The following is a 13462-nucleotide window of genomic DNA, read 5'->3' as shown; positions in this document are numbered from 1 at the left end:
GTTTATCTATTTCAAGAGTGAGAGAGTAGGGGAGAGGCAGAGAAAGAAAGTCAGAGAGAGAAAGTGGAAGAGGGGCAGAGAGAGACAAAGAGAGAGAATCCCAAGCAGGCTCTGCCCTGTCAATGCAGAGCCTGAGTCAGGGCTCAGTCTCATGAACCATGAGATCATGACTTGAGCCAAAATCAAGAGTCGGATGCTTAACCAAGTGAGCCACCCAGGCGCCCCTCGGTAGTTGATTCAGACCAGAGGTGACTGTTCCCTCCCTATCAGTATTCACATCAATTCTTCCTCTTCCTTCTCCATGCTGCCTCCTTTTTCTCCATCTCCTAAATCTCAGGCCTCCCAGCAATGACTGTGTTAGCTGGACCTGCCTGGTCCCGTAGGAGCCACCCCAAGTGAACGATGTTCTGACAGCTGGCTTAGGCCAAGGCCTACTGCACCAGCACCGTGATCAGAATCTGAAGGATCTATCCTTGTTTGCAACACTGATTCACCACGAACGGGATCAAGGCTAGTTGAGCTTTTTCGTGACTCAGACAATCACTGTCATTGTACATCTGTTACAGGGTCCCTCACCTTCATAATGGTAACTACAGTGTGGCTAACACCAGTGCTACTTATGATCTTGGGAACATTTTGAACTCCCAAGGGAAAGGATATCGGGTTAATATGAGGTGGTGAAATTTCAGAATGCAGAACATATGTCCCTTAGGATAACAAGGCAGAGGAAATAAACATAAACATAACACAGGACAGTGGTTCACAAATGTATCTTAGCAGTAGAGCCCTGTCCTCAAATGAAACCTTCAGTGGAATCCCACTACTGGCTCAGATAAGTTCTGTTTGGAAGGCAGGGTAAGGTGGTGCAGGTATGGGACCGAGCCCACCTTTCTTTCTCCTCAGCCCTTTCCCTCCTCTCCTGAAGTGCTGGTTCCTACAGCATCCACAAGGAGCCCCTAGGCTTCCATGAGTGAAGGAGGGACAGGGAAAGAACATGAATTTACATATACAGTGACAGGCCTTGTAGGACCATGTGGACAACATAGATATCTGCATATCAATGGTCCCATTGCTTTTGTCTTTCTAGTTTATATGTTTCTTAGCCTGGATTTTCACATATATATATCTTATTACAATTGGTATATTTTTATAACACATCTCAAAATCTTTGCAGAGTAAGTCGGTGTCGGGATATGTGCACACAGTTCTAGGAAGAGGGAGGCTAGAATATTACATCCATGACAAGACATTCACAGGATTTGGTTTCACTTGCTATACAACCCACCATTCTGAAAGGTGCTGTTTCGTATTTTACTGTGTTTTATACATGCTGGCTGAGAGCAAACCAAATGAAAACTAAATACAATCTAAGATGAACTCTAAAATTCTTAACAGCCTTAAAAACAGAGCTTTACTATAAGAAGATTACACTTTCCCCTGAACAATGAAAGGTATTCTCAATACCACTTGTAACAAGACATTAAACATGGATGGTCTAATTAATTAGTCCCTTTAGTTCTGCTGTTATATTTATTGGGAAGAGGGGCAATATTAAGGAATACTTTGCTAAGTGAGATTTCTGTGGACTTTTAAATTATAAAACAGTCTGCTGACTTAGAAAAATACTGCTTTGTGTAAATCTAAGGGCTATTAATTTCCTAAATTATCTACAGAAAAACGTAACATATATTTTAATTTCCATCAATTTGAAAGACTCGAGAAAAAAAATTGAAATTCAAACAATTGCAGTATATAACTTTTCTGATTTTTAAAGGAATATTTATAGCTTGAAAGGGAAAAGCTGGTGAAATATATAAAAATCAGAGAGGCAATTCTTTTCCTATTTTAGGAAAATTATAGTTCTTGAAGAAGACATTGAAAATTAGCTCTCAGTTGACACATACTCATTATGCTGGAATTTCTAAAGGCTCCTCCCCTTTTTATTTCTGAGAAGAGAAACACATCTCTTTCAGAATGTGAAGAATGGCTTTAATGACCTAAGATTCTAAGGTAACGATCTATAATCTACAGCCCAGGAACCAGATCCATCAGACAGCCTGCTTTCAAGAATAACTTTCATATTTTCAAAACTGTTGAAAAAAAAATCAAAAGAAGAATAACATTTCTTGACATGTGAAAATTACATGAAATTCACATTTCAGTGTCCATGAATAAAGTTTTTTGGAACGCAGTCATACCCATTCATTTGCATATTGTCTACGGCTGCCTTCCTACTACCACGGCAGAATTGAGTAGTGGCAACCAAGACTGAATGGCCTGAAAGCCTAAAATATTTATACAGTCTGGCCTTTTATAGAAAAATTTGCTAACCCCTGACCTAAGAGATGGAGTCCACTCGAGGGCCCCTCTGTGTGTCCCCGGGATATGTGGTAGGGTGCGTACCTGGTTGAGATGGCATAGGCATTTGTCAAGACACCAGAAACAGCAGAAGCAGCATCTGAACATGTGCGTCGACCATGCATTATGCTGGTGGGACCGGGATCAAAACCAAATGAACAGTCAGAAACACAGGAAAGAAGCAAGCAGGCAGTTTCTGCAGACACACAGTATGTTTCTATTTGAGATTTATGCACCTGGGGAAGCACGGTAGCAATTTTCTCTCAGTGCGGGAGAAGTCCTTCTATTCTACATATGCTACTAATTATTACCATTATTATCACTGATGAGTGAAGTGTCTCTCCTGTGGGCTTACCTTGTTGTGATTGCTGTTGACCTCAGCAAAAATGGATATAGGTTAGTTTATATTTACTAGCAAAGGTAAACTAAGCCTTCCGGTTCTAGTAAGAAACAAAAAAATCTCTTTGCGTCTTCCCCTGAGTGTCATCAATTAAACTTTGCTTTTTCAAACCAGTTTGTATTCACGAAAAATTCATGTCCAAAGACAATAAAACCATGCATTGTAAATACTAGTTATGTGCCCATTAAAAAAAAAAAAAAGAAAGAAAAAGAATCAAGTTTTTCTGCAAAAAAAAAAAAAAAATCCTATACTGAGACTTTCAGGGCTAAATTTCAAGGCACAAATTAGTCCTCTGAAATATAATTTGGACATGTGTATAACTCAAGAGTGAATAATTTAATAAAACTCATGGAGGAGGGGTAATTCAATGTGTCCCACCCACTTCCCAGATTAAAAAAAAAAAAAATCCCTGTAAACAATCCTGAAATAATGCTCTCTGAGGACCCCAGGAGTCACTCAACCTTATATGGACATTTTCTTGTCCCAGTGTTACTTCAATTGGATGAAACTTTATCTGGATACTTTTCAGCCTGGCTGTGGTTGTGAATGAGCCATTTCACGTAGGGAAGATCACACAGTGGCTGTATGAAGTGTTTAAATTGTAGACACGGTACGGAGCTGTACTGCTGAGGAAAAGTGTATCTTTTTAACCTAAGACAGGACACATTTCTACAGTAGTGACATCACTGAAGGGGAGTTTGGCCCATTGATCCTTTTGGGATCTCAGGAGTGATAAATAATCTTCGGACCTTTGCCAAAGTGACCAATTCACTGACTTCTCTTTTACATTTAGGGAAGGCTGCTGCCCCAGAGTTTAAGGTGTCTAGCTCTAGGAAGGATGGTAAGGTCCCCTACTGCTCAATAATTTGTGATTATCTATTGCTGATGCATACAATAAATATATTTAAAATTAAAAAAAAAAACTATTTTGTCCTTCAAAAAAACCCTTCTTGAGATTGAAGGATCAATTGGAAAATGCAGGAACCAGAGTAGTTAGATTTGGCTTGCAATTGGAATGCCTCTTCAAGTGACCAAAACGCATATATATTTTTATCACTTGAAATTTAGCCCTGAAAACCTCACTATAGGATTTCCAAAAAGTTACACTTATTTTCTATTTTTTAAAGTTTATTTACTTATTTTTGAGGTTGGGGGGCAGGGGCAGAGAGAGAGGGGGAAAGATAATCCCAAGCAGGCTCTGAGCTGTCAGCACAGAGCCCAACTGGGGGTTCCAACCCACTAACCATGAGATCATGACCTGAGCCAAAATCAAGAGTCGGGTAGTCAACCGACTGAGCCACCCAGGCACCGCAGACTTGATTCTTTTTTAATTTGGGTACATAATTAGTATCTACAATGTAATCTTTCAATAGAAATACAAGAAAATACTCTATGATCAGGGCAGCTTCTTAACGTGCACTTCATGATGAGGAAGCTAGATAATTTTATGTGAAATTCAATCAATTATTCCTAATTGATAAGCTAATCTTAAGTCTTGATTATGGACTTAAAAATATCAAACAATTTAAAATATAATAAAAAATCTCCCTAATTTACCAAGGACACATAGTTATACCCAAAAGGTTAGAATTAGGTAAACTTGTGAAACTCTGACCAAGTCACAAGCACGGAGGTGGGGATGGGGAGAGATTAACATTGTGTGAGAACGGAAAAGTTGGGAAAAGTCCAACCCTCCCTTGTTTGGCAGGCCAGAAATACCATGAGAACAGCTGTTTTCCTGGTGTTCTGGTTTCCACTGGCATTCATAACCAAATGTGCATGGAAATAAAAACCAGGGAGGAGAAAAACCCCCAGGCACAAAAGCCCTACAGTTTTCGGTCTTTTGAGCTGAGATTTAGGTCAACTTGTCCATTTCTCATTCTTTAGGACGTTTTCTCTCTCTCTCCCTCTCTCTCTCCCACACACAGTTCTCTCACACACTCTTAACGCACATTCTCTCACAACTCTCTCACACACACTCTAACACACTCACACAGCTCTCTCACACACTCTCTTAAGCACTCTCACACACTCTTACACACATTCTCTCCCAACTCTTTCCCACACACATTCTCTCACACATATTCTCACACATGTGTTCTCTCACACACAGACTCTCTCACACACATATCCTCTCTCTTATATTCTTTCACAACTCTCTTACACACTCTGACACACTCACACATGCTCTCACACATTCTCTCTTACACACATTCTCTCACAACTCTCTCTCTCACACACACACACACACACACACACACAGCTCCCTCTGTCCCTCATATACACACAGGTCACTTCCCATGACACCTCTAAAAAACAAAGGAGTAAGGAATATTTTACATTAAAACAGAAACAAATATTATTCCTATCTTGTAGTATTTTTTCTTATTCAAACAAAAAGCATGATATTTAATATTTAATATATTTAAATGTATTCAAATAATATATTTAGTATGTTTAATATTTAATATATTTAAATACATTTAAATAATATATAATATATATTTAATATATATATACAAATATTTAATATTTAAACAAAAAGCATGCCCACAAAAAAGTGTGTGAATTTCATGTGAAAATTCCTCCCATTTGTTCAGCATTTATGTGAGAAGGAAAACCAGCTAAGGCAGGACTCCCTCCCCACCCCACCTCTGCCAGTTTGTTGGCAAAAAAACCCCAACAAACAAAACCATAAACAAAACAGAGGCTGGGGACCAAAAGGTTGCTAGGGGCTGGGTAAGGGATGGGAGCTCAAGGACACTGGAGCCTGATGAATGGCCACTGTCACAGGTTCACATTCCTGTCCAGGGACCTGCTGTAGTTTTCCAGTGACTAACTTTTCTGCAAGTCAAACACCCCGTGCAATATGCATGACTGAGCTGCCTTACCTTGTCTTTCAGAGTGTTGTAAATGTACTTGAGGATGGTTCTTGGAATCCTTGCCACAGTGATTAAAAATGACCCTTTTATGGCTGTTCCTTGATGGTAGCAGAAAAGAGTGGAGAGAGACCAAAGGATTGGGTGATCAGGAGGGTCATTTTTATTTCTGGGAACAGGGGAAAAAAGGCGACATTTAAAAAACACCATTTAAAACTTCTCTCTGGTTCAAATCATCAATGGTACTAACATTTATAAAGCAGTAATGCAATAAGCATTTGGCAAAACTTTTATACTCCTTGGTAGCTAAGGTTAAATTCTTTCTTGGACTGACTCCTTTTCATGGCACTCAATGCTACAAACAAACAGAACAGAAAATTAAAACAAAACAAAAAAAGTACTGATGAGTTAAAATAAACGTTTCCCTCTTTACAACACCTCCCCCTCCACCAATTCTTTAAGTCACCCTATAAATCTCATTTTCAGAAGCTTGATGATATAATAATTTCCAAGGTTTCAATTACATGTGTAAATACTGCCAGCATTAGCTTAGTGATTAAAATCACCACCAGAATCACATGACCAGGAAAGGCAGCCACAGAGACACCAGTGAGCTCCAGCTTAATGTTAAGGGATAGAAAATTCTGGCTTCTGCACAGCTCCTAAAATCCAGCTGATTTCTGCTCTGCTCTTTAAAGGTCACTTCAGTGTGAATCATTTGTGGAACTTTGTCATGACACAGCAAACAAGAATGCAAAAGTCAGTTTCACAGGCAGGGGCGGGGGGGCGGGGGGAGAAAAAACTGAAAACGAACAGAAAGGCACAGCCTTCACTCTACCCCAAACCTGAAAGATAAAACAAAGGAGGGAGGGCTGGTGCAACCCCTCCCCTGACCCTCTGAATTCCTGCTGGTGCCAGTTCTAGAAAATGCGGCTCTTTCTGAGAAGCCACCTCTCGGATTCCAAGTGAAGCTTGGTTTCTTCATAATGGATTATTCTACAACTTGCTCCGGTTGCTAATAAGTCACGATGAATTAAGGTTTTGACAACAGCCTAGGTTTTGAGGGAGAAAAGGAATACGGCCAGAAATGTCTCAAGTGTTGGCAATGGCTGTATTTTGCTGTTACTGAAATCATCCAGGAAGGAAAAGAGAACGTGAAAAGTAATACTGGGAGCGGAGGAACTGTAATCCAATCATCCCACAAAAAGGGTGATGTGTGTTTCAATTCCATATTACTGAAAATAGGAAATACCAAGGAAGCTATTGCTGATATGAATTCATTTTGATCTGATAAACTAGGAGACTAATACAGGCCAGGAAAATCTGACACATTTTTTCCCTTTCCTCAGCTTTTTTTTTTTTTAAAGGAAGAATGTTTACTTTTCCATTTAGGAGATTTATGTGCCTCAGAACTCGTTATCGTGCTCAAGAGAGGGTGCAGTGACAAGAGGACAACACCTGCTTTCCATCTGGTGGGGAAACAAATGATGCGTAGGCCACTGTGAATGGAGGCTTGTGGAGTCTGGTCCCCCAGGTTTTGAAGTCTGGGGTTGAGCATCATCTTGCTGAGAAGGTTTAGCGGGGACGAGATTAACCATTTCAGGCGGAGTGACTGCTGTGGTCCATGACACATCCTGGCTATCATGCCAGGCTCTCCGGAGCTTGGTTGGAAGAAGATGCAGAAGTTCCAGAAGTTGGGTTATCATGTGATGAGAGAGACAACTTTAAAAGGCGGCCCTTTACACTTAGGCCGGCTCGTGGAGCCAGGAGTCATTCAAGACCTGCCCCCACCCTCCCAAATTAGAAACGACCCTACAGAAAAGGGTTAAATGAGTGGAGTGTCTTTGAGGCTCCCACATTCTCTTCTTAGACCTTTCTCCATGTTCAAAGGTAACATCACCCTGTTATCCCTCCCTGCTGTGTTTCTGCCTGGGGCCTTTGTCTCCTTTACAATCAGCAAAGCCTGTCCCCAGGAGGAGTAACAGAGTGTATCTGGTGGGACTTACAATAATACTTATCTCTGAATTTCATTGTATTTGGAGCACTGGCTTGTGGAATGGCAATGGTGGCAATGCAGTGCTGGGCGTATTGGGCCACCCAGCGGTGAGCCATGAGGAAGCTGGGGCCTCCTGTCAGGCCAACCTTCCGTCTTTAGAGCCTGCTCCGTGTGGAGCCCCCGCCACCCCAATTCTGGGGGCGTGGCATGAGAAAGACCTGGGTAGCAGGAGAGGGTAGAGGACTCCAGGATGTGCCCCACAAGCCCAGCTTCTCCCTTCTTTTAAACTTGTGGCTGTCCTGAGTGCGAAAGGTGCCCGGCCCCATGCAAGGGAGCCAGAGCCCCAGCACACAGCAGCAACTCAAGTCGCTGGGCAGAGGGCTAATGGTCCCATCCACCCAAGTCCTGTAGCAGCTTCGGGTCATGATACACAAGCACTGTACTGCAACTACCAGTCCTGCGGACAACAGAGCAGAAGGCCAAGCCGGCAACTTCAGGGCGCTAGAGGCAAGTCTGAGCTCTACTTAGATGCAGCCTCGTGGTGCGAACTCTTCAATAGGATGGGAAATGAATTTTGTGCCAAGGCTCCTGGACAAGGACGGACATGAATGGGAGGGATGACCTCCAATGTAAATCGGTCCCAAGCAAAGGAGCACAGTGTGGTCCCTGAAGAGACCCTCTTTTCCTGATGTTTCTTGCAGCAACATCCCTGCAAGGCTCATGTTTCCAATTCTACGGAAAAAGGAAATTGTCTTTACTATGAAGAACAGGATTCTGTAGCTGTCCTCATCAACTCCTGTTAGGATTAGGAAATCCGTCTCCTAGCTAAATTCTACAGGCTCATCTGTTAGCCCATTTCCTTCACTTCCTTCTCAGTGAATCGAGAGCAGCTGGAAACCATCTTTTGTGTATTTGAAAGTGATGAAGACGTCATGCCTCAAGCGTCCCTTCTCCAAATTGCACAGTCCTAGTTCCTTCTATCACATCTCCAGCCACATCTTTATGGCTCTCCCTTGACCCCTCTTCAAGCAAATGGTTGTAAAAGAGAAATTTTACAGGTTGCCATATCCTGATACTTGATGGTGCTTGTATGAACTCGTCAGCTCTCTTACTGCTTAAATGAATGACAGAGCTGAATGCATTCTGGCTATATTTACTCCTTACCCTGAGTGCAGGCTAAAATGAGATATTGGCAACCTTGAGATAAAGAAAAACCTTATTTCAAAATTAGACACAAAGCAAAAAAGACAGTGGAACTCTTTAATAAAGAAACAGTGCTTAAATCAGTCATCATGCATTTTATTTTTATCAAAGTAATATATCAAATATTTTTTTTTTTTGAGAGAGTGAGAGAGCGAGCATGTGCAGGGGAAGGGCAGAGGTAGAGAGAGAATCTTAAGCAGGCTCTACAACAGACATGGGGCTCGACCTCGTGACTGTGAGATTGTGACATGAGCCAAAATCAAGAGTCAGACACTTAACTGACAGAGCCACCCAGGTGCCCCAGAGTAATACATGAACTATCTTAAGTGAAATAGCATGAGGCTAAGCAGGAAAGATAGCAATTTGCTTTCCCCACTGCTAGTTTTCTTCCCCAGAGGTAACATCCTAGCTATTTCTTCTGAAACTCTCCCCTTATGCTTCCCAATTACATTCTTCCTGCCAGGTCTTATTTTTTCAGCCTCTTATATTGTCTACTGACTTCTCACTTTGAAAAATGTTTGTTGATTGTTTCTCTTATACAACCTAAACATCTTCCCATTTGCCCCTTCTCAATATAATTATATTGAAGTTTTTAGGGTTTTTTCCCCCAGCTTTATTGAGATATAACTGACAGATGACATTGTGCAAATTTAAGGTGTGCGGTGTTTGATCTTATACTTACACACAGCAACATGAGTACCAACACAGCAGAAGCTAACACCCCCATTATGTCGTATAATTACATTCTTTATTGTGGTAAAAACATTTAAGTTCTACTCTCTTAGCAATTTTCTCTGCGCTATCAGCACAAAGCCTGATGCAGGGCTCGAACTCACAAGTGGTGAGATCATGCCCTGAGCCAAAGTCTGACACTTAACTGAGCCACCCAGGCGCTCCTCTTAGCAATTTTCAAGTATATGATACAGTCTTATTAACTATTATCACCACGCTGGACATTAGATCCCTAGAACTTATTCATCCTAACTTGAAGTTTATGCCCTTTAATCAACATCTGCCCATTTCCCCCAGCTGTACCAACACCTGTTAGTCACCACTCTGTGTCTGTTTCTCCATTTCGCTTTTTAAGATTCTGCACATAAACGAGATCATATGGTGTTTGTCTTTCTCTGACTTATTTCACTTATTAGCATGATGCCCTCAAGAGCCAATATTTTCACAAATGGCAAGATTCTCTTCTTTCTCATGACTGAATAAAATTCCATTGTGTGTATACACCACATCTTTATCCATTCATCTGTTGATTAACATCTGGGTTGTTTCCATAGCTTGGCATTGTGAATAAAACTGCAATAAACACGGGAGTGCAAATATCTCTTTGAGATCCTATTTTCATTTCCTTTGGATATATACCCAGAAGTGGGATTGCAGGATCATATGGTAGTTCTATTTTTAATTTCTGAGGAAACTCCATACTGGTTTTTCCATAGTGGCTGTACCAATTTACATTCCCACCAACAGTGCACAAGGGCTCCCTTTCTCCACATCCTTGCCAACACTCTTATCTCTTATCTTTTTGATGACAGCCATTCTAACAGGTGTGAGGTGATATCTCCCTGTGGTTTGGATTTGCATTTCCCTGATGATTAGTGATGCTGAACACCTTTTCATGTACTTGTTTGTCATTTATATGTCTTCTTTGGAAAGATATCTATTCAGTTCATTTGTCCAGTTTTTAACCGGATTTTTTTTTTGTTGTTGTTATTATTGAATTATATGAGTTCTTCATATATTTTGGATAGTAACTTCTCATGAAATATTTGATGTGCAAATGTTTTTTCCCTTTTCATTTTTTTTTTTCACTGTGCAGAGTTTTTTAGTTTGATGTAGTCTCACTCTTTTTTTGTAGTTTTTGCTTTTGTTGCTATGCTTTTGTGTCATATTCAAAAAAACATTGCTAAGGCCAATGTCAAGGAGCTTTGTCCCTGCTTTCTTTAGGAGCTTTATGGTTTCAGTTCCTATCTTTAAGTCTTTAAACCATTTCAAATTAATTTTTTGTGATATAAGATAGGGGTGTAATTTCATTCGTCTATAGTTAGTAGTTTTCCCAACACCTATTAAAGAGACTATCCTTTTCCCTTTCTGGGCTCTTGATTCTGTTCCACTGATCTATATGTGTCATTTTCATGACAGTGCCACACTGTTTTGATTACTATAGCTTTGAAGCATAATTTGAAATCAAGAAGTGTGATGCCTCCAGGTTTGTTCTTCTTTCTCATGACTGCTTTGGCTATTCAGGATCTTTTAATACCACACACGTTTTAGAATTGCTTTTTCCTGTGAAAAATGACATTGGAATTTTGATAGGAAACGCATTGACTCTATATATGGCTTTGGACAGTATGAACATTTTAACATGAAATGTCTATTTGTGTATTCTTCAATTTCCTTCATCAAAATCTTACGGTTTTCAGGATACAGATTGTTTACTTCCTTGGTAAACTTATTCCTAAGTATCTTATTGTTCTTAATGCTATTGTGAATGAGATTGTTTTGTTTTTCCAATATGTTGTTAGAATACTGAAACACAACTGTTTTCTGCAATGTTGATTTTGTATCTTGCAATTTTCGTGAATCCAATGATTAGTTCTAACAGTTTTTTAGTGAAGTTTTTAGAATTTTTCTCCATATAAGACCATATCATCTGCAAACAAAGACAATTTTACCTCTTTCTCTGATTTAGAGATCTTTTATTTCTTTTTGTTGCTCTGGCAAGGACTTCCAGTCCTATGTTGAATAGGAGTGGTGAGAGAGGGCACTTTTGTTCCTGATCTTAGAGAAAAAACTTTCAATCTTTTACCATTGAGTATGTTTTAGTTAAAATTTAGTGTTTACATTATCCATATATAAGATTCACAACTGATCTAAGTAGTATATTCTTTAAAAAAATTATATATTTATCTTTATTGACTTATAAACCAAGTACTGTATTCTGATTATAATTCCTTTCCTACGCAACTTTTGGGTTTTCCTGAAGTTAATAATTGTTTCACATTTTTTATTTTGTCTGGTTTCCCATTGGCTTTACTGAATGCTTCACCAAAGTGTAAATCTTTCCTCTGCATGTTCAAATACATCTGGTATTCTCTTAGTTTCTTTTTTCCCTTTTTTTCCTCCTTGGAGACATGCCTCCTGGAGTCCACTGCTCTCCTGCTCCTCCTTGGACTAGGTTTGTTTGTTTGTTTGTCTGTTTGTTTGTTTGTTTTTGAGAGAGTGCTCCTGGGCAAGCAAGCAAGGGAGGGGAAGAAAGAGACAGAGAATCTCAAGCATGCTCTCCACCCAGTGCAGAGCCTGATGCAGGGCTCGATCTCATAACAATGAGATCATGACCTGAGCCAAAATCCAGTCAGATGCTTAACTGACTGAGCTACCCAGTCACCCCATAGATGTTTTTTATACCTGCTACATATCTACCCTTCTGGGATTTCCCTGTTCTTTTTTATGGTGTTGGAGCCCATTTCCTGAAACTCATGTTTTCCTCTCTGGTTTACTTGTCCATTTCAGAGCAGCACACTCTTTCTAAAAAAGGATATGGGGAGTGAAGTCTTTTGGGATGTTGCAGTCCTGAACATGACTTTATTCTCCTTTACCCTTGACTGACAGTATGAATAGGCATAGAATTCTAGATTGGGAAATAATCTCTCCTTGTTTGCTCCATTGTATTCCTGCTTCAGAGTTGCTGTTGAACATCAGACCCCATTCTAGTTCTTGATCCTTTGCCTGTGATCCAGTCTTCCCTTTAGAAACTTCTGGGATCTTCCCCTTTACTCATGTCCTCCAGCTCTGGGAAATTTTCTTTGATAATTTCCTCCCTTCTTTTTCCTTTGTTCTCTATTTCTGGAACTCGTATTAGTCAGATATTGGGTCTCCAAAATGTTTCCTCTAACTTTATTTATTTTCCTTTATTTTCCATTTGCTTTGTCCTTTTGCTGTACCTTCTGGAAAAATTATTTAATTTTATATTTTAATCCTTGAATAGAAAAATTTCACTTTTGCAATCATATTTTTAATTACTAAGAGGTATTTCATTCCTTTTTTTTGGTACTTATTTTATGGATGCAGTATTTCTTTGTTCTTTCTGAGAATATTATAGTTCATTTTTTTTTGCAGTTTTTTTTCCTAGTGCCTGCTCTGTCTCCATTTTCCCTAATTCCCTCTGTTTGTTTTGTTCATTTCAAACTTTTTCTTTCACCAGAGGCTTTCTGTGAATGTTTAATAATCACTGGCTACCAATCCATATTTAAGACTGAGGCCCTAAAGAGAGAATTGGAAGCTCTGTATGAGGGGTGACAGTTGCCTGGTGAGTTTCACTGTCTGGTTCAGTCAGGGAATCATTTCACTGAGGGACTCCTCCCTCTGCCCCAACCAGGTTACCTGTAGGTCCTTACTTTGGGTTGGTAATTTCTCCAAAGAATCCTCTAATCTCTTGTGGGGGTGGGGGTGGAGGTGAGAGCAGGATATCAACCTGCTTGCTCTCAACATCCTAGGAGCTGAGCCATGCAATGCGTGTTGGTGGTGGCAGTGAGGGGGAGGGGGTCCTCACTATTCTTCACCAGGACCCCCCTTTCACTTATTCCCCCTTCTTTCAGTACACAGCCTCACCCCCAA

At 40.2% G+C, this 13462-nt stretch overlaps 1 protein-coding gene across 6 annotated transcripts in view; it reads right to left on the bottom strand.

Annotated features, from left to right (window-relative positions):
• Window positions 1-13462, bottom strand: part of SLC44A3 (solute carrier family 44 member 3) — a 339154-nt gene that overhangs the window by 41843 nt on the left and 283849 nt on the right. For all 6 annotated transcript variants that reach the window (XR_005788769.1, XR_005788767.1, XR_005788768.1 and 3 more), the window contains 2 exons: window positions 5650-5806; window positions 2404-2487 (listed from right to left, as the gene is read on the bottom strand). Coding sequence is in view for 2 of the 6 variants with exons in the window: in XM_040471034.1 (XP_040326968.1) it covers window positions 2404-2487; window positions 5650-5806 (241 nt within the window). In the remaining 4 variants the exon portion in view is untranslated. The remainder of the gene's footprint in view (window positions 1-2403; window positions 2488-5649; window positions 5807-13462) is intronic.

This window comes from Herpailurus yagouaroundi, unplaced genomic scaffold, assembly GCF_014898765.1.
Source record: "Herpailurus yagouaroundi ecotype Mexico unplaced genomic scaffold, PumYag 77, whole genome shotgun sequence".
Classification (NCBI taxonomy): Eukaryota; Metazoa; Chordata; class Mammalia; order Carnivora; family Felidae; genus Herpailurus; species Herpailurus yagouaroundi.
Note: the sequence above shows the minus strand (reverse complement) of the source record. Positions and strands in the feature narration are given on the sequence as shown.